We start from the raw sequence: 26,305 nt of genomic DNA, 5'->3' as shown, positions 1-26,305 counted from the left end.
ATTGGTGGATTACGTAGACCGATTGTTAATTGTTAATAACTTGGAAAAGAACTCTAATTATAGTTCTTTTATTCTTAATCCTTGGCCTAAAATCACTTTTTAAGTTTTCTTTTATGTAAAATTCTTAAGTTTTGAAATTTTTTATTTCTTCCTAGTAACATTCCAAGGTATGAATCTAATATTTGGTACTAATTTAATACATTTAAATGCTTCAAAAACATCAATTTCCGGGTATGGATATAATTATATAAAGCGATTCCGAGATGCTAAAATAGTAGGAAAGTGTTTTCAAATCTAATACAGTATGTACGTATGTATAATTTTTATAATGAAAACGTATTAGGTAAATATGCTTCATTTGATTTGTAATAATAACAGTAGGTAGTAGAATTATTGTAGCAAACGGTATCAAAATTTATCATTACTTTCGAATCTTCAGATCAAGTGTACGTATACAATAAATAGTTTAAACATGATAACGTTTTACTTTAAGCCTTTTTCATTTTTAATTGTAATAGAAATAGTGAAAATGTACAATTTTATAGACAATACGTGTCTAGTCTGTATGCATGAAATTAAAAAAACCATTGGTCTGTTCTGATAGGTGATAAACCTTTCCACCAATACGATGCGTTCCCACCATAATTAAATCGATATTTACTCGATTATTCGGCGAGCTATCAACCTCTCGCGAGTGAAGTTTCTTCGTTTAACGAATTATTTTGGCCCAGACATTGAACATTATTCTTGGAGAAAAATAACATTCAGAAATGAAAGAAAGAATGGAAATTATTGCTTTGTTGCTATTATTTCTTGTGAATGTTGTGCGAAGCGATACATTTTCCAGTACTGTAAATCGCGAGGATCCGTGCATTAATTTATGTGAGAAAGCACCTCTGTCATTTACAAATGTATGTCTCTTTTTTTCATGTCAATGGTAATGTGACATTCTGTAGATAACACATAACTATCAACAGAAACATGACATTTCAATTTTCAGAATAAATATGTCAAATCATGCTGTCAACGTGGATGTAGATTCTATAATCTAGTCGACTTGCATTACGAATTTGAACCAAATAATTTAAATGGTACCAAAGATGCCTGCGAATCCTGTATGTAATAGATACTATAGTTATTATAGCTCTTAAAGGATTATTATAAAATAGATTTCTGTGGTACAATAATTATTAGATTACTCATCTTTTTATTAGACAAGTTATTGATAATTCTTCTTAACTTCAATGGGTCAGAGCAATAATAATATTTATTTATTTTTTTATAGCATGTGCAGAAGCATATTCATTGCCGCAAGGTCGCTATGCATGTATTACTGGCTGTGATTTTATGGGCAGACAGCGTTTCTCCGATCTTTTAACAATCTTTACTGATGCAGTATATGTAGAAGAAGGTGCAGATTCTAATACACTTTTCATGTTACCTGACATGCCTGAAAATGATATTTTAAGTGATCCTGGTTTACGTAAGGAGCTTTTCCCAGGATGGTGGGATTTAAATGGGTTCAGATTGCCTCAGACATATATTAAAACTGTTCCTTTGGATGCTGGGGTAAGTTTAATTCAATAATTGAAAAAAATACTTTTACTATCAAAGATAGAACATGCAGGTGTATAAACACATATCAGAATTGTTAGCCTTATTATATTTACATGAAAAATTCTGGATCCCTTTGGATCTTTTATGAATAGACTAATATAGTAAAATAAAAAAATAGAATATAGAAAAATAAACAAATTCATTGTTTTTTTATTTTATTATCTTCTATACATAGACATAACATATTAAGATTCTGATTGTACTGGTTATATGATAGTAAATAATATAATTTTTTTAATTTATTAATAATGTAGACAATAGATTATGGTGTTCCATCAGACTACTCTGGTGAGAATGAGCAGTCAGCTTCAATTCCTGGATCTGATTGGCTTCAGTGCGTCTCGCGACATATTGGTCTACCACAGTGGCTTTTATTTTCTGCTATTGCAGCTGCAGCTTTGTTTGCACTTTGGCTATATCTAGAAAATTGTTCAGAAAAATCTAAAGATTCTGATAAAGAAATACTTATTGAGAAGTCTGACATTTCCCCTACAGTTACAGTATATCTACCAGAAGTACCATTGCATAAACAACCTCCTCCTAAATACTCGGAGATTGTTGATGTACCAGAATTGAAATTTAGTTAATTGTTCTGACACAATAACTTTCAAATAATTTTCAGAACTATTTAAATTTAAGTATATCAATACAATTTTGAATAAACTCTGTTTACATTATGTATAGTAGTGCTTTATGAATATTGCGCGTTATAAAACAGTAATTGTGCTTTTTGTTTCAAAAGGACTGCGTTTATAGTTTGAAGATAAGCTTTGGAAATGCATACATAAAGATAAATCCTTGAAAAGTTAATTGAAGTTTTGAAATGTATAAGAAAAAATCAAAATGCATTATAAAATAGGATACAAAATATTTTCTGGAGCAAACTTATTGTAACACACATATAATACTGGAATTATTTTATACAAATTAATACTGTTTTTTATAAAATCAAATAACGATTCTTACCATTAACTTTTTTCCCCATAAAAATAGTGACAAAATCATCATCGAATGATAAAGAAAATGCACAGATGCAAGACTGCAAATTATGTACTTTGTTAACCATTTAATAAGAATGAAAAACTTATACGTTTGTAATTGCATATTATTTTTCTAAGTATAATTTATTAATAGTGGAAAAGAATATTCTAACTGTATATATAGTAGAATATTTCAATATATATCTTCATTTAAAAATCGTTCCATTAAAATAATGTCGATTACAAACTTTAATATTAAGAATTGTTACTTTATTGTTTGCTGTTTTGTATTCATTAAATTACAGTACAATGCAAATATTATTTTTGTATTGAAGTAAATCATTGATAATAGAAATTATTTAACACATTTGACATACATAATTGACATTATTTTTTGTTTCTGTATTACATACAAAAAAAATAAATTATTCCAAATATGGAACAAACATAGTACAATGTGAGGTTGAAAATAGTTCTGAAATATGCTATGCTCTATTTTACTTCAATGGAATTTTAAAGTGTGATACAGTACATCACATTATTCATAAATAATAGATATACTATAAACATTGAAATACAGTTTAAGACTTTTCCATAACAAACTTTAGTCATATTATACTGAAATGTATAAACTTGATATTTTCTCCCAAAGTGTAAATTGATGTGTAATTATGTAATCAATGACAGACATTACTTATATATACATTAACAAGAATAGTAATGTCTCTATCTTCATCCTAGTATTTTATGAATTCTTAAATGTGCAATTCTACAGAATTTAATGTGATTTAAAATAATGAAGGTGATAAAGTATTTACGTAACTACCAAAAATGATTAAAACTAATTCAAATTTCTTTGATATTATATTTTAAATTATATTTACTGAAAATTATTATGTATATCATATCTTTAATTGGATTCAATATTAATTAATTTTTGAATATACTGTATTTATATAAATGTAAATAACATGAACGCAATACTGCAGGAAAACATAAGTTACTATTATGAAGCACCTAACTGAGAAACATGTCTGATGAATGAGTTCTTGTAAGCAAAATTTAGTTCTTGAATATATTATTATGGAAATTGATTTCATAAATTTTGTCATATTAAGCATTAGAAAAATTTGTTTTCTATTCAGTATTGATAAAATTAGAATGCTATGTATTTTTATTTCCCTAAAAGCAATCAATTAATAATATCCAAAGTATAATTCTTATGTGTATTATGAAAGTAATAGTAATAATATTTTTAATTGAAGGCAGAGTTAAGTGTATTATCTAGTATGCGCGACATATATTGTAAATACTGATATTGTTAGTGTGTAAGAAAGTATATTTCAAACCAAAGTATCATGTTCCTTACATTGGATATTGACAAATTTACTGTACTATTAATAAATATTTGTTATCTTGCTATACATTGTAAAAAATAAAAAAAATAATACAAAGGTGTACAAAAATGTATTTATTATTTTCCTCGCATTTGAATTGTTTTATTCAAACAGAACAATTTTTAGAATTTCCATTGTGGAACAAAACGTTAACGTTAACACGTAACAGACAAACAAAATCAGCACCGTTTAGAAATATTGATTACAATCAATAAACCAAAAGTGTACATTCTACTATTATAATACAGGGACTTACTTAAACGATAAGTTATACAAACTATCCAATACAAAAGTATTTGGACATAAAACAAACAACATTGTTCACTTTTTTAATTACTTTATCTTATTTTTTTATAATAAAGAGTTATTTTTTTAATTCAAGATAACTGCAATATGTACAATATGAAAAAGTATCTCGAATAAAAAAAATATTCACAATCCTTAAATGTAGAAAGAATTTATCTGTACAGTACAATAAGTAATCAACCTTCTTTAAACGTTATCCTAACTACTTAAGTTATTAAAGCATTTACAACCAATAAAGTTTTGGATCATCTCTTCTCACTTGCAGTTTCAATACATGTCTATATATTTTCAATGCTGGACCTAAAAGTAGATCAAGCCCACTCAAAACATCTGATCGTTTCATCAATAATAAGGAGTGGCCATCAATATCCTGAAACATATAAATAAAAGAATGATGATCAATAAAAATATTAAAAATAAACAAGATATTAATAAAAAAAAAAAGACGAACAAATTTACCTGTTGTCTGAACACTTCAGCTTCTTTTGGAAAAAGTCTTGCAAAATACTGGTATACTTGTTCTGATGTCCAATCTGAAGCATCGGGTATGTTTGGATCAATTCCATCTCTTGGACCATCATCTTCCATTTGATCAGAAGATCCTCTGGCAGGAGAAACTTGAGGACTTAAAACTGGAGGTAAAACAGGTGGATTCGATGGTGTATCAGGTCTACTGGTAACCAGACTAATATTCTGGTTTATACTTGGTTTATATTGCTTCTGAACACAGTCATTGCACTGCCACTTTGAATTCGATTTTGGTATTATTATCCGTGGAGTATGACAATAATAATGATAAGCTTCATCACATGTGAAACATGTCGCAAGTGGACCCTGAAGAAATAAAATAAATCATAACATATTAAAAAAGAAAGGAACATTATTATCCTTAATATTAACTTACCGCATCTGAAGTTTCACAACATATTGTACAACTTTTACAGCGCTCACACTGCCAATTACTACCCACCTTTTGAAGCATTTCTTCCGGACTATATATACAACTTGGATGTGCTATAAAAAATTTAATTTTGATATAGCATATGAAATGTAAAAAATTATTGATAAACTTATAATGTGATAAATACCTCTAACGGTACAATCTCGACAAGCAACCAAGCTTTCTTGCTTTTCTTTGGCACAAAGACTACATTGCCTACAAGGGCCGTCTTTGACAGTTACTTTAGTAGTGTCTTGAGTTTCTTGAGATAGAGTAGTCTTATTTTGTGAACCAGGCTGTCTTCCACGTTTCCGTTTCACAAGGTTATTGTCAGAAGGATCAAATACTTTTTTTGCTCTCTATAACACATATTTAGTCGTTTTTAAGTATTGTTAATAAACTTAAACAATGCGCTAATTTATAGCGGTTACACTTATAGTTATCAAACTAAATAAGGTATACCTTTCTGCGAGCACTACGAAATCCACCAACATTAACACTCGACGGTGTAGGGGAGGGATTAGTAGAACTTCTTCCCGCATCGTCGTCTTCTCGTTCCTCACTAAGGTGTCCACTCTCATCTCTTTTTTCTTTCTGTGAATTCGTATCCTCTTTATTGTCTTTCCGATAATCCTCAAACTTGATCTCTATGTCCATAGGATCATCTGTTCGAACAAGTAGGCGCTGTTTACGCTCAGACTTCGACGATCGTTTGAGGTTATGTGACAGATTTTCTGTGGTTTTCGATTCTTCTTTTCCATCATCGACAGGTGTCTGCGAGGACTCCAGCGATACCTGTTCTTTCAAAGAATCATGTTCCACTGATGAGTCGTTGTTTTCATTCCTGCCAACAATTATTTCAAAACATTCTTCCTTCTTGATTTGTGGATCAGGCTTCGGGCTAACTTGACGCGAGGATCTCGGCGTATTTGATCTAGAGTCCGTAATTGTCAAGTTTTCTGTTTCGTCGAAATCATACAGGCCACCCGTCGTCGAGGAAACCGTGTGTAATTCTTTACGTCGAACGTTTCCATTCTCGAGGGTAAAAGATTCTCGATGTGTTGGTTCGACAGACGTCATATCAGACGTCTCCACCAGCGAATAATTACCGTTTGAAAGACGCGTCAAGTTTCCACTAGCCACTTCTTTCCCAAGAAAATCCTCAACCATACGCCGCGAGGTAGGATTCGAGACACCATCGAGCAGCTGCTCGATCAACCTATATGCTGGTACACCCTGATCGAGATAATCCGGCTCTTCTACAACGAGCTCGGCCACGGCGCCCGCCACCATCAAAGAGTTCAACTTCTCCTTCACGAAACCCTCCGGTCGATTTTTGTAAAGCTGTAATCGTGACCATTTTGAAGCATTTCGGTAACTGGTATTACCTTTGTAGTCCACCTGAATCACCTTCTCCGCTTCGATTAATCTATGAAGATCGGCTATCGTGTCCCGTGCATCTACGGAGAATTTCCGCAACAAATAATTGCAGATGCGGTCAGCGTCAGGTCGCGCTTTACGACGACGCAACTGATCTATCGCCTCCAGGATCTGCTCCTCGTGGAGTATTTGTGCTTCTACCCGGTGTTGCTGCATTGTTATATGTTAATAAATCGTTTCACGCTATAATGCGATATTTTCAGATATATGTTTGCGTAATGTTACTAATATTCAATAGTAACGTCGAAATGATTCTTACAGTGCTTCCTGCGCGTTTTTATGGTGTTTGTATCATTGGCGCGCGATGTCATAACGACCGACAAGTTTCTATATTTTTCTCCGAGTATCCGCTTCAGGTGTATCACACTTCGTCACGCTTTGTTTAATTATCAAATTTATTTATTTCTTTTTGTATAATCTTACTTAAACATGTACGTTTTTAATCAATTATTCGATCACTCTGACATTGAAAGTATCCCGCTGCATTTGGAACGATGCAGAGAATAAAAGGTCGATCATTCTTGCAGTAGAACGCAACCCGGGACCGTTTCGTATCAAGCGCAGAATCGCGCTTATACATAAACAAATTCGAGCGACGTCTTATAATAAAGCGTATATGTCTCGAACTACATCTGTATGCAGACGATTCATTTAGTTCTTAATTCAATGAACGCGTTCGCCTGTTGACTGCAAAGCAACACAACCGGAGGAACTCGTTAACGTGATGCAATATTATCGATTGCACGGATCGACGAAGTCAATAATGTGCGAAATCTATGGCGCATATAGAACGCGCGAAATGTCGGCTCGCCTTTTAACGTTAATCACCAAGAGCAAGACGTTTAAATGCAGCTCGTAATCGAACGAATGATCACTTTGTATCCGTTTGTTCCGCTACCGGGAGGATTTCGAATCGCGTACCGCAGTTGCGCTGATCCATTGTTGGACTGAAGCCGAGAGGTGCACAACGATGACGATAACGGCGGCGGCATCGGCGACGACGTCGAGAGGCAATCTGACAAAGTCAGGTCGGCCGCCGCTGCTGGATCGAACATCGAACTGCAGCGCGACGCATTTCACACCCTTTGCACGCACTTTCGATGTCGGTGTATTTTACTAACCGCGCACGTAACTTCCTTCCGGTAATCGTAAGGCACGATTTAAAATTCGAACAAATCGTTATCGAGGTATCGCTGTGCCGAACAAAGGGGACCGTGTTCGTACTGGTGGCGTTCTGGTTCCGTTCCACGTCTTTTGTTTCGCTCGTGAAAATGCACCGATCCATGCACCCATAAATAATGCCTGCTTCACGGGGACGAAACGGGATAACCGGGGAATAATTGCACTACATACGTGCCAAGTGACCGTCGAATGTCTACGCCACGCGCCAATCGTCGAACGACGGATACCTCTCCTACTGCACCGATCTTTCTCTTTCGCACTCTCTATCTCCTTCCCCTTCTCTCTCTTTCTCTTTCGGCGTGCGTTCGACAGACACGTTTTCCACGGTGTTGGATCTCTGTTAAGCGCGCTTCGCGACAGGCCACTTCGATACACGCGACTAAACGACGATTCCACGAGTCCACAGTGCTTTGCGAATGTGCATGCCTCATGTACGTGTCGTGCTTACGTGCGTATGCCTGCGTGCGTATACGTACCACGCGGGATATATCGTCGCCGGTTGTTGGGTTTCCCCGTATAGGTCCGCGGGTAACGCGTTGACACTGTGCACAGACTGTTCGATAAATCTTTCGTCGATCTACCGTTTACCATACGATACGAAGACATATATAATGATTCCACGAATGTCGATAAGCTTCAACGACTGTATCGCACAATAGGCACCGCAGCACACCACTGTACCCGCAAGACGCGGTCTTTTACCGAGGTGGCCTCGCCGCGCGCCAGCCTCCTCGCTCTTTCTTTCTTTCTCTTTCTCTCTCTCTCAGTCTCTCTCTCCCTCTCTTGTTCCCGGTTCGACCGGCCAAAATTTCTCAGTGACCCGCGACTTGTAAAACTTTGACGCACCTTTATTCGGTCATTATCGTTTTCCGCATGATTACGTTTTCGTTTCGCATTCGTTGCGTTGCTGGTATACTTTCCTGAGCATCACGTACTCCAATGTAACGCAACGCGCGAGACGCGCTCTTTTTCTAGAGGCGGCCTCTCGTGCGCGCCGCGCCAGCTCTCCTTCCTACAGAACGCCCAAAAAGATCGAACTCCGTGCAAATCGTGGCGCACTTCACCTCACTAATACTGTCACCCCCGGTGATTCACAAAGAATCGTTTACACTGACGAACAGCCTTCCTCGCGGCTGCGGTTGCAAATTATTTCGTGAAAACCAAGGAGCGCCAAGCCGGGTGCGGCTACACGCGAGTGTGGACGGACCGCCGCTGGAGTACGGAGCACGCGGAGCGCACTTTTTGCGGGGACGGGTCCGTGCAGGTGCGGCGATACCTGCGATAGCACCCTGCAAGGAGCCGGCTTCTGCGCATCGCTTTCATCGACTTAATCTTAATCGTTCCCCTCTCGTAACAATCTTATTCCTTTCCTAATGAACAGTTCCAATAGAATTATATCTTCGGAGCATTTCAACGCTTACTTCTGCGAAACGAAGAAAACTACACTTTTCTGCACGGAGTATTGATTCTCATTTCTTTCGGAAGATTTCGTACTATTTCTATTTGAAATTGAATATCTGTCGCGGACTTTAGATGTTCGTTGTAGTATTACAAAATTAAATAATTGTATTAAGATTTCATGTATCATGGGATATCAAACAAAATGTATATCGTTGTTGTTCGAAATGAAAAGGAAAAACATAAAGAAAATTTGTCAATGATTTATGCGTGATACGTCACTGTTTCTGTGTTTCCAGAAACGACCGTGACGTATCGGCCATTCTCGAGCGCTGATGTCCTCGTTCCCGGCCGAGTAGCGGTAGCTCCCTTTTGAGCCTGTTTTCAGATAGACGGATCTGACGCAACAGATCGCAAGCAATTCTTAAATTACGTGCGGTACGTGGTATGTTTAAATACCTGTTCTTTCGTATCGATTGTTTAAAAAACGCTCTCATTTTTAATATATAAGTTTATGTTTCCCGATAGTGCTTGACAAAATTCTTGACTGTTTAACGAGAAAATTGATACACATGATCATCATCAGTGGTCTAATAAATTAATATGTTATATCTATTCTATAACATAATGTAAAAGAAGTAATATAAGTCTCTTCACAGTAGCGTATTAAAAAGTTATTAATAGTAATTTCATACTTGAAACAAATTTTTTATTGTAAAATAATACATAAGTACAAAAGTTATAAAAGTAGAAAATGCTCACGTTAAAAATACAATTACATAACTATCGTTAATAATGAAATCACTTTCTCCAGAATTTAAATATAATCGTTTTCTTTATCCATCGTATTATTACCAACACTATGCCGTCGAATTTTTGAGATCTGTTGAGAAATAAATTTATATTAATTAAATACATTTACTTTAACTGCTTTGTTATTGCAATGAGATATACTATATACCAAATTTACTGGCTTCACTTTATGTACGAGTTTGTTATTATCTCTCAGAGGACTTTGTTGCGTATTATTACCATTCCTTCTTAAGGATATCGGTGAATTCTTTTGCGAAAATGATGCTTTATACGATGAATGCTGTGGTGATTCGTTCAATCGCTCGTAATGATTAACATTGAGTGAAGCATTTAATTTTTTATTAACGGGTGGTGTCTGAGATCTTGGTATGGAATAATCCACTGAACGGCGTTTTGGAGTTGTCCTTTTTGGTGATGGTATCTTACCAATCCTTAAATAAATAAATTATCATTATAACTTTTATGAAAAAAAATATATGCGAACAAATTAGATGTACCTTCTTGGACTACTATTAACACCACTAGTCATACTAGCATTGAGCCGTGTAGTTACAGGCGAAATATCACATGTACTGTTGCGCTTATTTGTATTGTTATTTGTATTGGACGGAATTCTTCGCGTTTTTGAATCTTGCGCATCCGGCGTCGAAGAAGCTACAGGTCTCAAAGGTCGTGTAGGTTTTTTTACCAAGCTTCTCGTAACCGTAGGATTAGGTGTACTACTAATTATTTTATGAGCTTTGGGAGGAGTGGTATTAGTGATGGAATTTATTTTTTGATTGAAAGATTCTACGGAACAAAAAACTCATTTTAAAAAATCTAATAAAGTTCCTTTTAAAAAATCATTACTATTACCGACATACCTCTTTTTTGCATGTTTCCTATGGGAATAATAGCTTTCATTGGCCCTTTTTTGTTTATGACATCTCCACCAACTTTCTTTTTCAACTTACTTTTAACCGTTCCAACCACTGTAGTTTTTTCTTTCTGAAGATTTGTAGATGCAACCGATTTTATTTCTGTGTCTAAAAATAATCATAAATAATTCATTAATTTTATATTATGACTACGTTACATTTATCTCGTAAATTGCTTCATATTTATTACCCTGCACCGCTTTAAATTTATTATTGTTTGTGGTAACTTTTTGATTCGTCATTAAATTAATAAAACCAGGATCACTGGAAAATCGTTTTGCAACGTTTTTTAGTTGATTTGTACTTTTCCTCTGGCACAATAGTGGACTTGGTATAGTTTTAATTGGCAGAATTTGAGATACCGACGTGCTCCTTTTTGGTGAAAGTTTTTCAGTTGACTGCTTCTATGAAATTAAATAAAAGGTTTAGTCGAATTACGTTTGTTATTTCTTTTTCATGATAAAATATGTACCTTTGATTCCAACTGTATACTCGATCTATTAGCAGATTTAGACAAAACGGAAGAATTCGCTTTATTTTCATACTTCAATTTAGATCCTTTTGATATTTGTACAATTTCTACGTCATTGTCATCTGTTATTATATTTTCATTTATATTGCCATTACCAGAAACCAAATGTAGAACATCTCCAAATTTCTTAAGGAAATTAACAGTCGCATTTTCTTGAGACTGTCCAATTATCAATTTTCCTATATTTGTAAGAAGATCCATTATCACATTTTCATTTACAGAATTATTGCTTTCCATCCTGCTTGTAGTACTTTCAGTATTTGTATTTTGGACATTAAAATATTCATTCTTATTTTCAGTTTTTATTATTCCCTTGTCATTTCTTGATTTGTCACTTAATTCATTATCGATTCCTTTCAAACATTTTTGACTATTAATTGAAAATTTATCAAGGCTTGAATTGTTACTATTTATATTTGTACCTAATTCTTTAATATTTTCTGACAAATCACCAGTAACATTATTTTCTATACTATGTTCAATATTAGTTTCTGTTACATTTTTTATTTCTAAATCGTTATTTGACTTTTGTGGACTTTTTGCTAAATTATTAGTTAAATTGAGGTAAGTACTTAATAACTCAGTATTACTTTCCCAATTAATTCCCAAAGCTTTTTCCAAATTTTTCAATAATTCATTTGCTTCAGTATTATTTTCTGTAGTAATTAATTCTTTAAGATTCGACAAAAGTGTTGCTGCTGTGACACGTTTCTCAGTAGATATCGGATCAATTAGTTCTTTTTCTAAATCTTTCATATTTTCTCTCGGTTCATTGGCAATAGGTTTGTCATTCGTGTTTCCATGTAAAACGCTATCTTTAGAGGGTGCAACTTTCTCATGGGTCGAATTTTTATTATCTATATTTGGAGATGTAGGTAATTCAATTAAATTATCAACTTCATCATCAAATGCTGGAACTAACTCGGATGACCATAACGGATTGTTGGTAATCAAGTCATCTGTGCTTGCTAAACATAAAAGTAAGAATTACAGATTCTCAATTATTATCTGCAATTTCTACTTACTGTAATAAAGTAAACTTACAGCTTGAATTTGTCTTTAAAGCCATCTCTTCAAAAGTTCTAGCAAGAACTTTTGCTTCATGAAGTATTGATTTATTAACCTTGTTCTCATCCTATAAATTCAGAATATTAAACCACGTTCAAAATAATTATAATTTTGTTCAATTTTTGAGCATAGGAGAAAACTTACAAGAAACACAGAGTCCAATGATGTATCTGAAATAGAATTTTTGCATTGGTTTGAACTGCAATTTGATTCTGGTGAAAATAGATCGACATCTATTAACTTGTTATTTGTATCACATACTTCATTATTCTCCATCATAGTTACAGATTCCCTGATGTCATTAGGGAGACTAGAAATAGTATCAGTCTCTTTGTCTGTAATAACTTCAGGCAAATGATATTCTGAAGCTTTTAATTTTAGTTTATTTAGTCGATCTGTTAAATCAGATATAGAAGCTCTTGTCTTGTTTGAAATATTTGCTACTGGTTTTATTAAATCATTTGTAGGTAGTGATGTCGATTTAACTTCCTCAGAAGAATTTATTTTTGTTATATTTGATTTGTCAGATGAACAGCTTTCCAAAAATGTTCTATTCAAGGTACCATTTGACAGCATTAGTGATGTATTAATTATGGAAGGAGAATTCAATTGAGTTATGGAAGAAATGCTCGACATACTTGTAAATATAGAACTTCCAATACTACCACTTTTCAAAAAACCTTCATTTAAGAAATCTGATGAAGATAATGTGCTACTTTTGTTTTCATATCCAGTTTGGACAGATTCTGTTAATGATATTCGATCTGTACGTTGTGATCTTTGTGGCAACATGTACTCTCCTTGTGAAAAAGAACGTCGTAATTTTGGCAATAATGTACTAGCAGATGGAATATGGCCAAAAGTACATACATCATCTTTTAAATTCATTAAAATATTATCTTGATTGCTATTACATATATCACTTTGTATTTCAAACAATGTATCATTCATTGTGGACTGATTTAAAATGGACAAATCAGCATCTTGAATTTGTATAGTAGGCAAAATATGTTTACTCTTTGAAACTGATATATCAGCAAATGTATCTGTAGGTTTTAAATGATCAGTTTGTATGTCAAGGTTATTCAACTCAAATGTTCTACCTACATTAGACATTTTATTGTCAGGTATATTTTTTGGACTTGGTTCTTCGTTAATCCAAGATTCATCCAGTGTCCTATTCATTTTTAATTTCTGAGATTTCTTTTTCCGTTTTAAGATATAATCATCACTAAAGTCAATAGAACATGCCTTGGATGAAGCATTTTTTTTATATTTTGATTTAAGTGCCTTTTCTAAAACCACCTCAAATGGGTCATCCTTTTTTTGTATATACTCTGTTGTTTTATGCAGAACCATATCAAAAGGATTATTCTCTAAACTATCACGTTTTGCAGTCACTAGAGAACTTGTTTTGTTAACATGACTATTACAATTATTATCAGCCGCATCTTTAGGAACCGGTATCAAAGGCGACGCAAGTCTACAACTTTTAAAGCCCTTTCTATCAGGACTATTTAAATCTATAAGATCGCACGTGGTTAGTTTTTTATGCATTGGTATTTCTTATATTTAATTTTTGTAACAGTACTAAAACTTTCTTAAATAAATTAAATATTACAACGTAAAAATGTAATAGAATATCATAATATTATTCTGTAGAGGTATTTGCAAACAATATTATCACAGATCTTTTCACACTAGCTCTTTTTGAAGAAGAAACCACAAATCAACTTGTTCTTACTGAGGAACAGCATTTGTTTGTTATATGTAGTCAGACTAAATAGGAATTACTTATTTTCTACAATATTTACGTACTCGCAACATTAGTCACTAACGTCTACGGTTGCTGCTATAGACATTTAAAAAATTACTATTCTACTGCCCCCTACTGGTCATTTTAATCATCATACCTTAACTTCTCCACAATTTTCTTCCTTGTATTTTTTGTATCCCCATCATTTTACTGCGCATCCAATCCACAATGAATCCCATCTTAGTATTGAAACATCAACCAATCAGAGTAAAGCAATTTCTACTCCTATTCTTGTTAACAGAGCGTGCTGCAGCCGGAGAGTCTTGCCGAAACTTAGGTATTAATACATGTCCATATACATACATATATACATATATATTGTAACAAATATTTATATAATAATAAACAACTAATTATTATAATTATGTTTTATATAAAATGCCGAGCTACATAAAGAATAGAATATATGTAAACGTATAACCGGTTTTAACTGGAATAATGTATTACATATATAAAATTTCAGATAGAAAAATGTATATGTTAATCAAAAGGCATCGGTGAAACCTAATAGCAAAATACAATTGTTCATAAATAATGTATTCTTGCCCAATTATATTTTGTTAATTAATTTTACACACAAAATTATTTCATGCCATTCTTATTATGAATAAACTGAACGAAATTATCATTTGTATTCGTGTTACAATTTCTAGAAGCTGTTAGTTGTGACAAATATATAAATTTTCGACTGTCTCTTGAAAATTTGTTTCCTTGGAAATTATTTCCTTGCGGCAGAATTTCTGGGAAAAGTAAATTTTACAGGGATGTGGTATTCTTTGAAGCGGCTTTTTGCCAAATCAGGCAAAAATACGATAAATAGCAAATTTCTCCGTAACCGTAATACGTTCATGGTAAAAAGAAGCGCGCGAAATTACGAAAGCGAGTTAAGTGCGGACCACGGTCTGTATACCGACTAATGTCTTCCAAATGATTTTACAAGTTATTTTCCGATAACTTTATTAATGACTTCCACTTTACATTTATAAAATATATTTCTTGTTGAATTTCTTCTTAAAAAAATAGTTCAAATTTCAGATCATTTCTGTTATCATGGAAGTATAGAAAAATAACACTGACATTTGGCATTGAACATCTCCTTTTATGCAGCAGTATAATTTACAACATTTCTGCAATAATTGTATTATGAACTGTAAATGAAGATTAGTGTTAATGTTCACCTCTCCATTCTCTTCATTCAATTGTTGGACCGTTACGAACCGCCACCGTCGTACCGGGCAGTATGGTGGTGGGGATAGAGACATCGTTTGTCTCCTGGGAGTCGGGAGGTAACTTTGGACACCGCTGAGTTTTACAACTGATAAACCATTTCCCATTGGTACTCGGTTCGAAGAAAAGGGCAAGCAATTGGTCAATGGCACGCGTGTGTACTCAAACGCGACCTATCAGAGCGCTCTCTTATGTTTCCTAACGCAATATAAGGATGTACATGCATACATACGTAAGGAGGTTGCTTCGTTAACGTTGGCGTCACCGCTAAACAGTTCTTCCGTTGACTGAGGCAAGAAGATTGGGCTTGGGTAGTTTCTTTAAATCGCTTTAAGCGTCTTTCACGGACACGGTGTTATCGTGCACCAAGTTGATGACTCGATAGTGCGGAAATTAGTGGTTGTGCAATAAAGGAAATCGAACAACGTGAGAAAATGTCAACGAAATCAGGAAAGAAGAGCGCGGCGAGCACGGCGAGCTCGTCGAGTGCCAACGTGCAGTCGCCACAATTTACGTCAACGCCGATCGGTCAGAGGCCGGGTAGTCCTTTAAGCCCGACCCGTTACTCCCGCCTTCAAGAAAAGCAAGATTTACAGAATCTAAATGACCGGTTGGCCTGTTACATTGATAAAGTGCGGCATTTGGAATCTGAGAATTCCAGATTGTCGCGGGAAGTTGAGACTACCAAGGAGACTATCACCCGGGAAGTAACCAACATTAAGGTGATGTATGAGCATGAATTGACCGAAGCAAAGAAATTATTGGATGACACTGCGAGAGAACGAGCAAAACTCGAGATTGATACCAGACGATTGTGGGATACCAACGACGAACTAAAAAATAAGTAAGTTCCCTCCTATTCCGTGATTCTGTTAAATTCATTTGCATCATAAATGTATTGTTCGATGTATTTGAATTTGGTAAAATCTGTAAAAAGACTTTCTCTTTAGTTAAGTATTTGAGTTTGTATTGCTAGAATATGATACGGTTGTCACGACGTAGTGTGTATAGTAACCCATGCTTTGAACACACTTTGTATTAGTAGATTTTCCTAAAGAGTTCTAAAATTTGTTTCAATAGGTTATTATGTATGGCATTTAAAATTACATTCTGTACTTGTGCATCTAAGTCTGTTGGTATTGCATTAAAATCAAAATATTTACATATTACGAATTCATCTACCATTTTCTGTTCTTATAAAAAACGATTACATTAGTAACACAAATATCTACATGAATATTTAATAAGGCATCTTGATTATTTTGTAGTAGCATTAGTTTGATGTCATAAAAGAAACTTAAAAGTAACAGATTTTAATCACAAAACATAATTCTGTAAATTTGATTTTATCGATATATTTTGTAGTTATTCTAGTTGCCTAGTTTCTCAAAATCAAACATAAGGAATTAAATAATGCATACGAATTTGTTAAATTTTAATTGTTAACCATATCATTTTAATTATTTTGAATTGAATATTTCGATAATTATATGTAAAGAGTAGTTGGATAAACTTTCAAAGTATGCTAATCGTAAAAAAACATTCTCTCTCCACCATATCAATGCAACGTACACATGCTCATTCAAAGGATCGCGGCACATGTCGCGTTATCGAGACAAGCGTACTGATATTGCAGCCACAGTATGTTCAAACCGTAAATGCGAAATGATAAGAGTTTTCAAGTCGTAATACGCTACATATACAGCTTACGTACAGTTTTATGAATGTTTTTCGTCGTGTTGACAAGGAAAATGTATAAGTTGCTAAAAGAACTTGAATCGTAATCATCACCTAGTTATAATTCAAAAATATGCATGAACTAGTAAACGTTCCATAAAAGGCTATAAAAATGTGAAATTTTTGAATATTTGGGTGTGCCTAAGTTGAAACGTGACGTTGCCACAACCGATTGCGTCACGTATACTATGCGACGGTGATGTCATCTCAACCGCGTGTATAACCTCGACTGAAAACATTGACCTCCTTTCGGAGAGCGTTGAGCAATCGATAAAAATACGAGTAGAATCCTGAAACAAACGGGAAATATTATTTCCTACGATCAATGAAGCGAAGGACAAGAATACGACTATGTACAGAATGTTTTTTAACATATGTAACTGTATGTGTATTGATTATAATGTATTCGATTCGAGCTACCTTTTCCATTATATTGTGATTGATATTTAGAACACAACATTCTGTTAAAACAAACATACTCGACTAACGGCTACATCCGGGTTAAATGTATGCGGCCATCTTGGTTGACGCTGCTAGGGGTTCTGTCTTCTGTCAACGAATACCCCCTGCCATATTAACGTTTTTGTTTCATGCAACCAACGCTTCATTACAATTTTTACATCTATCACCAGAAAATCGAAAAAAATTTGTAGTTTCTTTTATCATCTTCTTCAATTCTCCTTTGGACTTACGATAATTCGAAATTATTTTAGAATAATAATTTAGTTATCTCGTAGATATCGACGCGCGAAGCGAACGTATAATGTCAACCTTGCATCTGTAGCAGTTGTAAAAAAAGGCATTCCTCATAAAAGGAATAGCGATGACTTCAGAACTCGTACGTCCTTGCGTGAAACGCAAACGAGACAATTTTTTAAAAAACGTTTCAACATATTTAAAATTTACGTTCATTAAAAAGAATTGCCTTTTTATTTATGCGAATATTAATATCATGTAAAGTACCTATATCTTATATATGTTTGACTGATTTTTATATGTATCGTTATTGTTACGTAAATGTTTCGCTTAACGATAAATAATATGAGCAGATAATGTTGATAGGTTTCAGATTTTAGGGTAACAGAATATTAAGACGAACCAAGACAGTACGACGGAAAAAATTCTCGATGTGGGTCGTTGCCTGAAATAGAAACACGCCAGCTTACCTCTTCTTCGTGACTGCCGGAATCTCATGAATGATCGAAATTTTGTTCGAGTATTCATACCTTTCGCAATTTTATTGCTTACGATGTAAATCGTACAATCGCTACGTATAAATGATTGACATTAATGAAGAATTTAAAACTATAGCATATAAAGATAACATAGTATATGGCATACATAAGTATGCATGTATGTTTAATAATATTTGTTTTGTTAATATATTTTACTACATTAATTACAATCAAAAATTTTAAATGGATATTAATATTCATTATATTTTATTATTATTAATATATTATTATTATTAATAGTTATTAACATTTTAAAATTTAATGTGTGTGTATATGATATATAATTGTTATACTATTTTTATATTATTGTATACGTATATTAAATTGTAATATAATAACTTTAATTCATGTTTATTAATAATTTCTTTAAACATTTAATTTTTTCTTTCAGATTAGACAAAAAGATTGGGGATTTACAAGTTGCAGAAAGAAATTTAATGTTGTATGAATCACGTTACAGTGATTTGCAATCACAGTACAGTCATTCTCAAGCAGATCGTAAAAAACTGACTGAAAGAGAAAAAGAATTAGATGAAGAAGTTGAGAAATTAAAAGCATTATTAGAAGATGCACGTAAAAGTCTAAGCGAAGAAACTTTACAGCGTATTGTTCTGGAAAATAATATTCAGAGTTTAAAGGAAGACATCAGTTTTAAAGATCAAATATATCAACAAGAATTAACAGAAACAAGATCAAAACGACAGGTTTGTATTTATTTGAATTATATATAGTTTAATAATTCTTTTAGTCTGTAAATATTATAATCTTTTCAATTTGTGATTCATCTAACTTTTGAAATATTTCAGATTGAAATCTCAGAAATAGATGGCCGTCTTGCTGAACAATATGAAGCTAAATTTCAACAATCTTTGCAAGAATTGCGAGATCAATATGAGGGACAGATGAAAGTTAATAGGGAAGAAATTGAATTACTGTATGAAAATAAATTTAAAAATTTATCAGCTCATGCCTTGCGCAACAGTGGAGCTGCTACTTTAGCTGTTGAGGAGTTGAGACAGACAAGAACGAAGATTGAAGGACTGAATCAAAAAATTAATGAACTTGAAGCCACTAATACCGCTCTTAATGCTCGCATCAGGTATTATTTATATAATACATGTTATAACTTCATTTTAATACATTGTATCAATTTATAATTGTCATATAATAATATCGTATACAGGGATTTAGAAACTTTGCGCGAAAATGAGAGGACACAACATGCGGAAAGTTTGGCATCCTTGGAGGCAGAATTAACACGCATACGTAATGAAATGTCTCAACAACTACAGGAATATCAGGATCTTATGGATATTAAAGTAGCTCTCGACTTGGAAATTGCCGCATATCGCAAACTGCTAGAGTCTGAGGAAGCGAGGTATTATAACATAATTTTATAAATACAATATCAATAATACGTACATAATAGTTAATGTTTTAAATTCTAGACTTATACAGTTAATAGATTTAATTGAATTTTGCAGATTAAATATACATCCTGTGCAATCTAGTTCAGTTGCACCAAGTGGTAGGAGTACACCTTCAAGGCATGTACCACTAAGAGGAGGAAAACGAAAACGTACTTTGTTAGAAGAAAGCGAAGAGCGCAGTAGTACTGATTACAGCACAAATGTAACAACCAGAGGGGATGTAGAAATTACACAAGCTGATTCTCAAGGACGTTTTGTGAAACTTACTAACAAAGGCAATAAAGTAAGATCAATGTAAAACATACCATTTATAATTGTGAAAGTAAGAGTTGTAAAATGATTATTGTTCCCAATAATACTAATTGTATAAATTGTCAACTGTTTTCTGTAGGAAATAGGTCTTAGCGGGTGGCAAATTATTCGTAAAGCTGGTTCATTGGAAACAGTATTTAAGTTCCATCGTACTGCGAAAATGGAACCAGGGGCAACAGTAATGGTATGGTCAGCAGATACTGGCGCTTCCCACGAACCACCTTCAAATATTGTTATGAAGAGTCAAAAGTGGTTTACAGCAGATACTATGACAACAACACTTCTCAATAATGAAGGCGAAGTAAGTAATAACGAATATGATCAGTTTGTGATTATGGATGTAATGGTTATAACAAATGTTAATAATTCATTTATTTGTAAACAGGAAATGGCAACATCAGAGTGCAAAAGACAGCAATTGGCTACTACTTCGTCTCGGCATAGGGAAAATATAGGGTTCAGAACTTCTGAGGAACTTCACCATCAAGAGGTACATATATAATTTGATTTTGGTGCATATGTAATTCAGTTTAATCATAGTTGAAGTGTATTAAAATGCTGAATTCTTTAGAATCAATATTTTTTGTTTTACAAGTTTCATAATTAATCACAAACATATAGAGTGAAAGCTAACTTAAAAGCTGCTAGTGGTCTCCTCGGTTTTTTATGAGTTCAATTAATGAAGACAATGTGGCTATATAATATTCTAATTTTGTAGAGTATTAGTAAGAATTTAACATATTAATTTTGTTTTTGAAAGTTTTGTGATTATGTCTTATTAGATTTATTGTTAAATATATGAGAAATAATTATATGATAAATTCGGGTTATGTGTTATCAACGCAGTCTTCTTATTCCATAGAGAAGATATCTCTACCCAAATTAAGTGAGCGACCGAACGGTACTGATGGGTCGATTTATGTAAGTTGTTTTCAACTTATCAATCGTTAAAATAGGTGCCGATGATTAATGTATTCGCTCTATAAGTACAAAGAATTATTTGGCTTCGTTTTTTTTCTTTCTCACAGCAATTTATTTTCATGCTCACGCTTCACTAAAACATCATGAGTGTATCAAGATAATGTAAAATGTGAATATTTCATTAGTTAACCACATTGTCTTTTAGGTATATAATCAATAAATAAATCTTTCGATATTGAAATATTATCATTGGTATCACGTGTAACGTGACATCAGTGGTATTTTATGGTACATTGCTAACCAGTCACATTAAAGATAGGTTTAGACGCTGAATTCTATTGATCATTCATTAATAGCTGATATTATAAAAATCATTAGATACATGCGTCAACATATTATGGTGTATATATTTGCATCTTTATGGGCATGCACAAATGAACACGTACGATTTAATTTTCTTCAGCAGATCAAACGAAATCGATTAACATTCATTAATCTGTGCTATAAAAATGTTGTAACTAATGAATACGAAGTAATACTTGTATGTAGTCCAAGTAATGCTGCCTGGGTTAATCAATAAGATGAATTTAATTCGTTATACTGAAATATGATTCTTTTTTCTGTTCCAGGCTGATCCACAGGGAGATGAATTTTGTAGCCTTATGTAAAAAATGTCCACAAAAGTAATCTTAAGATAAACATAATCTTAAGAATAATAACAGCACGTTTAAAAATGCTTGAAAGGTACATGAAGACATTTTATGAGATTCAATTTCGAATAAGTGAGTCTCCAGTTTTGTCGATACATACACACATATAAGAAATGCATACGAGAAATATCTCGATTGATATATATTTTGCTTAAGAAAATAAAGAAGAGATGAAAAAAGAGAAATTCACGACACCATTAGTACTTCACGCAATAATACCTCTAAACTTGTACACGAATTCAGTGGTTTTTGTACGGTTTGCAGTTCTTTTACGTTTCCAACGGCTTGCCTTATAAATGTACGGTTTATTGCGAGAAGAAAGAGGGAGGAGATTACAGAATCCTTCCGATGAGGATATATAGGGTGTTCGAAAGAGAGCATTCATTATTTATATGATACATAGAACACACAGAACTAACTAAAAAAGCCTTAGCAAACACAGGTTGAAATGTCAACTGTTTTTGAGATATAAGTATTTTTGTTTTCTACAATTATGATTGACTCACTCCTATTGGGAGCTGAAAAAGAATAGCCTCCATCCACAAACTAAACAACACGTGGGACAAGGGAAATCAGTTGCCAGCTCCACCTAATCCCTTTTACTCTCCTGGATCATTATCAATTCAGTAAATAATACAAAGAGTTCAGAAACAGTTGATCTTTCGACCTATGTTTATTAAGGTTTTTTTCATTCAGTACAGTGTGTTCTACATACCATACAAATATTTAATGTATTTTGAACATGCAGCATAAACTAAGTTAGATATGATGTAATTTAGTTAAGTAATATGATTTTGCACCGGTAAAAACTGCGATAGTTATAAAATGATTTTATATGTAAACTTATTTACACGTTATATGTTCGAGAATTTTTTTTAATGTGTCGCATACTATTGCAAAACAATTCAATTCACTTTGCGTGGATACCATAAATATCATTTACACTAGGAAACTTTTTTTTATGGTTTGAAAAGCTTTGACAACGATTAAGGAATACAGAAAGTTCCTACTATGCACTTGTTTCGTATATATCAATTGTTAGATTCGTAGAATTAACGAAATAGAATGTCTGTATACAAGTTTGGGGTATTACTGTAATTTAGATATATGTACAACGCAACAAGACAACTATTCTGTAATATATAATGTTTGAATCAAACTTAACGAAATGTTTCACGGTGATTGAAACGATTTATTGCATTTATATACTTGCACATCGTACAAAACTTGAGTTGTCAGTTACTAACGAAGTTACTACTATTTTGTTAAATAAGTAGCTTGTGGAATCTTTCTTAACAAGACCGAAATGTTTTTGGCGTATCATTTACTTCTACCTAGTCGTTATCGTGCCTTTCAAATGTATAAAAAAAAGAAGTAAAGAGGTCCTTTGTCTTGTAGGTGATAGTATTTATTTTTAAGTACAAAATCCGGATGTAATTGGAGTGTGGTGTCTGTATAATATCCAAGCAGATTCATGATTAAGAAAATATCTGATAACTGTATGGATGTCTCTCTTGAGTTTGTCATAAATTAATATAATTCAGAAAGAGAAAGAAATTATGTTGCATTCAAATGTATCTGCTCTGTCATCCGGAACATGATTTTGTTAATTGTATTCGACTTTATACCATTTATACTAATAATAAAAATCTCTAATTAACCACACAATTTTTGTATTACTTTGTTTGCTATCAATTTAAGCATTGTACATAAATTATCAATATTGTACACATAGATTCTTTTGAGAGGGCAGATTTACTTCATAAACGTGATACTTTTTAAAAACCCATATGTAAATATAACAACGACCACCTGACTTATAGAATCTTTGTACAAGATAATTAGAAACACTTTGAGATTAAAAATATATTTTAGGTATTGGTTCATCTAACAATTTTTGAAGAAATGTCCGTCCACGGTAAATATTCAAATTAAATCTTATAATCTAAATAACATAATTAGATCAAACAATAATTAACCAAAAAAAGCAAACCTGTTGCCAAAACTGAAAAGCAGTGAACAATTAGTCAAATTTTAGAAAGCAATATAATTATTCGCACTGTACTCATTTGTTTTGTTGTATGATAGCGACTCTGTAAATTTCAGTGAACAGTTCTACGCTCTTAATTTATTTTATTATGTCATAATTTTATTACAATTAATGTTTTAAATGATCACTTGCTGCACTACTCTAAATTATGCAGATTAGGACGATAGTAGCGCCTCTTCTGGAAAACCACGGAAGTTCAATTCGAGGTTCATACAGCGCCAATTAGTTTAGTGACAAAATGTTTAAACTATTAGTCAAATTATCGACTATCGATTTTGGCTAGCAGTTTGATCGTTTTGTCACTACACTAATTGGCGCTGTACAGACCCTGAACAGAGCTTTAGTTTTTCTCCACAAGGGGCACTACTGTCGCCTATGTGTGCACCATGAGTACAAGAGTTCACACGGTTGAAAAACACTATTTACGGGAAAAATTAGGCCATAAAAACATAAAGAAAGTACATAGAACTGTTCACGAGAATCTACTGTATCGATATCGTATAAAAAAAAAACAGATAACATCACAAAAGAGAATTAATTAACATAACAATTGATTAGACTTCAAACAGTAATTATTTAAATTTTTAAGTGTTATCTGTTTTTGTATAATATTGATACAATGAAATCTCTTAAATGATTCTGTGCCTTTAGTTTGGTTTTTTATGTTTTAATTTTGCGGCAATTAATGTTTTTCGACGACTTTGTATTGTCCATGTAGGAGAGATTTAGTTAGACAAAAATCACGATTGTATATTTTTCTAGAAATTTGAAATACACGAGAAAACATACTTGAGAAAATACAGATGCATCGTGTGTATACAACCACTGTATTAAATAAACAAAATTGTTAATTCAAAATTTAATAAAACCAACGTCTGATGAATGAGTGATCCCACCATTGTATTTCTATTTCGTTTCGAAGCAAATGATTAATTTTCGCATTTTTATTTGATATACTAGATAAGAATAAAATACCCATCAAATGTCCATATGGAAATAAATTTCTCTGCACTTTTTATTCGGGATCTAATCCTGAGTTATGATTCATGATCCCCGTATACCATTTATTTTTCTGAAAATCATTATACCAATTAAGAGTTGATGCTTGCGTGTCTTTCTAGGCTCAAACTAAATGAAACGGGTGACGGATAAAGAAAATTCAAGAAAAATAACGTACAGTACGTTATAGATTATGATAGAATTTTTATTATCACTCGATGACTAGATAATAATATAAAGATCCGTAGTAACTCGTGTCGATGAAGTTATGAACTGCGCCGGTCACGCGAATCTTTTTCCTTTCTTACGTTTCTTTTCTGTTTACGAAATCCGGTGTGAGAAGCGCGCATTCGGTCCTCGTAACTGTACAACATTCAATTCTCCTACCCGACGAAATTAATATCTATTCTCGTCTCTTACTCCGCTTCTTAAATAATCGAATTCTCGCGGTTAAAACGAATTAGGGACGACGCGACGTATAATATGTACAATTCTACAGCGATATCCGCTCTTTGACCTCGGTCCTCATTTGTGTCGCGTAACGCGCGCTATCGGGGGGGATAGGTACTCTTCCGAATAATACGAGGCGATACAATTTTTGTCTTTAAAAATAGTTCGGTAGTGTTAACAACTTTGTGATGTGTATAGGTGTTCAAATGGTTCCTGTCGTTAGGCTATACACCACTCGCAGCAGTCACAGCGTCAAGCGGCAAGAATTAGTTGGGCGATCTGTATGTACAAACGTTCGAAGCGAGCCTCACATCGTTACAGGTGAATACACAAAAGTTTTAGCCGTCGGAGATCGCAATCGATCGATCGATACCGCCGCTTTTGATTATCGGTTCAATATAAATCTAATCGTGCTTTCGCATGTACTGTATTCCGCGCTTATTATTATATACATATACAAATTATACAGGTTGCGCATACATTCGTCGAGACGAGGGTACAATTGACATCGTTATGACATTGATAATACAAAGATTGTTAATGCCTTTGAGACAAAAACATAGTCAGACAACTGTTTCCGTAAAACCGGAGGGAACTGAATCGTGAACCATTTTGAAAATACACCAAAATGAAATTACGTTCTCGCAGTTATGTACAGAACCCGAAGAATATCGAATTCACGTTGTTCTCCGTAAATTGTTCATCGTGCAATCGAACATTCGTTCGAAGTTCCATCGATCGATCGACTAATCCCATTTAACAAGAAAGAAGATAAGAAGAAATGCAAATCCCGTCAAACATGAAATCATCTGATCGGATAAAAAGTTT

The 26,305-nt window shown here is 33.3% G+C and overlaps 4 protein-coding genes across 8 annotated transcripts; 2 read left to right on the top strand and 2 right to left on the bottom strand.

Moving 5' to 3' along the window:
* Positions 1-13: 13 nt before the first annotated feature.
* On the top strand, positions 14-4,063 carry LOC144477366 (transmembrane protein 59-like). 2 transcript variants are annotated; one of them, XM_078195083.1, is made up of 5 exons: positions 14-167; positions 605-911; positions 1,001-1,115; positions 1,286-1,569; positions 1,872-4,063. In XM_078195083.1, exons 2-5 carry the CDS (start codon positions 771-773, stop codon positions 2,202-2,204), a joined length of 873 nt encoding a protein of 290 aa, XP_078051209.1. In that variant the 5' UTR covers positions 14-167; positions 605-770; the 3' UTR covers positions 2,205-4,063. The 2 variants fall into 2 exon arrangements, with proteins under 2 accessions (XP_078051209.1, XP_078051208.1); XM_078195082.1 differs by lacking the exon at positions 14-167 and adding an exon at positions 290-306.
* Lint-o (L(3)mbt interactor in ovarian somatic cells) lies at positions 4,049-9,164 on the bottom strand. Of its 2 annotated transcripts, none has more exons than XM_078195078.1 (5): positions 5,703-9,164; positions 5,389-5,599; positions 5,271-5,314; positions 4,760-5,134; positions 4,049-4,670 (listed from the first exon to the last, which is right to left on the bottom strand). In XM_078195078.1, the coding sequence occupies exons 1-5, from the start codon at positions 6,834-6,836 to the stop codon at positions 4,524-4,526; spliced, it is 1,911 nt and encodes a 636-aa protein (XP_078051204.1). In that variant the 5' UTR covers positions 6,837-9,164; the 3' UTR covers positions 4,049-4,523. The 2 variants fall into 2 exon arrangements, with proteins under 2 accessions (XP_078051204.1, XP_078051203.1); XM_078195077.1 differs by having other exon boundaries at positions 5,205-5,314; positions 5,703-9,158.
* A 653-nt stretch (positions 9,165-9,817) lies between these two features.
* Positions 9,818-14,427, bottom strand: LOC144477362 (uncharacterized). 2 transcript variants are annotated; one of them, XM_078195075.1, is made up of 8 exons: positions 12,735-14,427; positions 12,567-12,657; positions 11,463-12,490; positions 11,181-11,394; positions 10,937-11,098; positions 10,571-10,862; positions 10,222-10,504; positions 9,818-10,143 (listed from the first exon to the last, which is right to left on the bottom strand). In XM_078195075.1, exons 1-8 carry the CDS (start codon positions 14,145-14,147, stop codon positions 10,078-10,080), a joined length of 3,549 nt encoding a protein of 1,182 aa, XP_078051201.1. In that variant the 5' UTR covers positions 14,148-14,427; the 3' UTR covers positions 9,818-10,077. The 2 variants fall into 2 exon arrangements, with proteins under 2 accessions (XP_078051201.1, XP_078051202.1); XM_078195076.1 differs by having other exon boundaries at positions 10,293-10,504.
* A 1,434-nt stretch (positions 14,428-15,861) lies between these two features.
* Positions 15,862-23,646, top strand: LOC144476928 (lamin Dm0). 2 transcript variants are annotated; one of them, XM_078194256.1, is made up of 9 exons: positions 15,862-16,477; positions 18,997-19,309; positions 19,412-19,704; positions 19,789-19,983; positions 20,090-20,318; positions 20,427-20,648; positions 20,733-20,837; positions 21,210-21,268; positions 21,898-23,646. In XM_078194256.1, exons 1-8 carry the CDS (start codon positions 16,068-16,070, stop codon positions 21,231-21,233), a joined length of 1,791 nt encoding a protein of 596 aa, XP_078050382.1. In that variant the 5' UTR covers positions 15,862-16,067; the 3' UTR covers positions 21,234-21,268; positions 21,898-23,646. The 2 variants fall into 2 exon arrangements, with proteins under 2 accessions (XP_078050382.1, XP_078050381.1); XM_078194255.1 differs by lacking the exon at positions 21,210-21,268.
* Positions 23,647-26,305: the final 2,659 nt, after the last annotated feature.

The sequence above is a fragment of the Augochlora pura genome, chromosome 11, assembly GCF_028453695.1.
Source record: "Augochlora pura isolate Apur16 chromosome 11, APUR_v2.2.1, whole genome shotgun sequence".
NCBI classification, from domain to species: Eukaryota; Metazoa; Arthropoda; class Insecta; order Hymenoptera; family Halictidae; genus Augochlora; species Augochlora pura.
The sequence above is the reverse complement of the archived record's forward strand: the minus strand, read 5'-3'. Positions and strand labels throughout refer to the sequence as shown.

What these genes read in the sequence shown, in the direction of transcription:
- LOC144476928 (XM_078194255.1), top strand. Translation starts at nt 16,068, where the DNA reads ATGTCAACGAAATCAGGAAAGAAGAGCGCGGCGAGCACGGCGAGCTCG. An exon ending in AAACAAGATCAAAACGACAG is followed by an intron (nt 19,310 to 19,411) that starts GTTTGTATTTAT and finishes GAAATATTTCAG; the next exon opens with ATTGAAATCTCAGAAATAGA. An exon ending in CTAGAGTCTGAGGAAGCGAG is followed by an intron (nt 19,984 to 20,089) that starts GTATTATAACAT and finishes TGAATTTTGCAG; the next exon opens with ATTAAATATACATCCTGTGC.
- LOC144477362 (XM_078195075.1), bottom strand. Translation starts at nt 14,147, where the DNA reads ATGCATAAAAAACTAACCACGTGCGATCTTATAGATTTAAATAGTCCT. An exon ending in CATTGGACTCTGTGTTTCTT is followed by an intron (nt 12,658 to 12,734) that starts GTAAGTTTTCTC and finishes CTGAATTTATAG; the next exon opens with GATGAGAACAAGGTTAATAA. An exon ending in AGGAAACATGCAAAAAAGAG is followed by an intron (nt 10,863 to 10,936) that starts GTATGTCGGTAA and finishes TTTGTTCCGTAG; the next exon opens with AATCTTTCAATCAAAAAATA.
- LOC144477366 (XM_078195083.1), top strand. Translation starts at nt 771, where the DNA reads ATGAAAGAAAGAATGGAAATTATTGCTTTGTTGCTATTATTTCTTGTG. An exon ending in CAAAGATGCCTGCGAATCCT is followed by an intron (nt 1,116 to 1,285) that starts GTATGTAATAGA and finishes ATTTTTTTATAG; the next exon opens with CATGTGCAGAAGCATATTCA. An exon ending in CTGTTCCTTTGGATGCTGGG is followed by an intron (nt 1,570 to 1,871) that starts GTAAGTTTAATT and finishes TTAATAATGTAG; the next exon opens with ACAATAGATTATGGTGTTCC.
- Lint-o (XM_078195077.1), bottom strand. Translation starts at nt 6,836, where the DNA reads ATGCAGCAACACCGGGTAGAAGCACAAATACTCCACGAGGAGCAGATC. An exon ending in TTCGTAGTGCTCGCAGAAAG is followed by an intron (nt 5,600 to 5,702) that starts GTATACCTTATT and finishes TATGTGTTATAG; the next exon opens with AGAGCAAAAAAAGTATTTGA. An exon ending in TCGAGATTGTACCGTTAGAG is followed by an intron (nt 5,315 to 5,388) that starts GTATTTATCACA and finishes AATTTTTTATAG; the next exon opens with CACATCCAAGTTGTATATAT.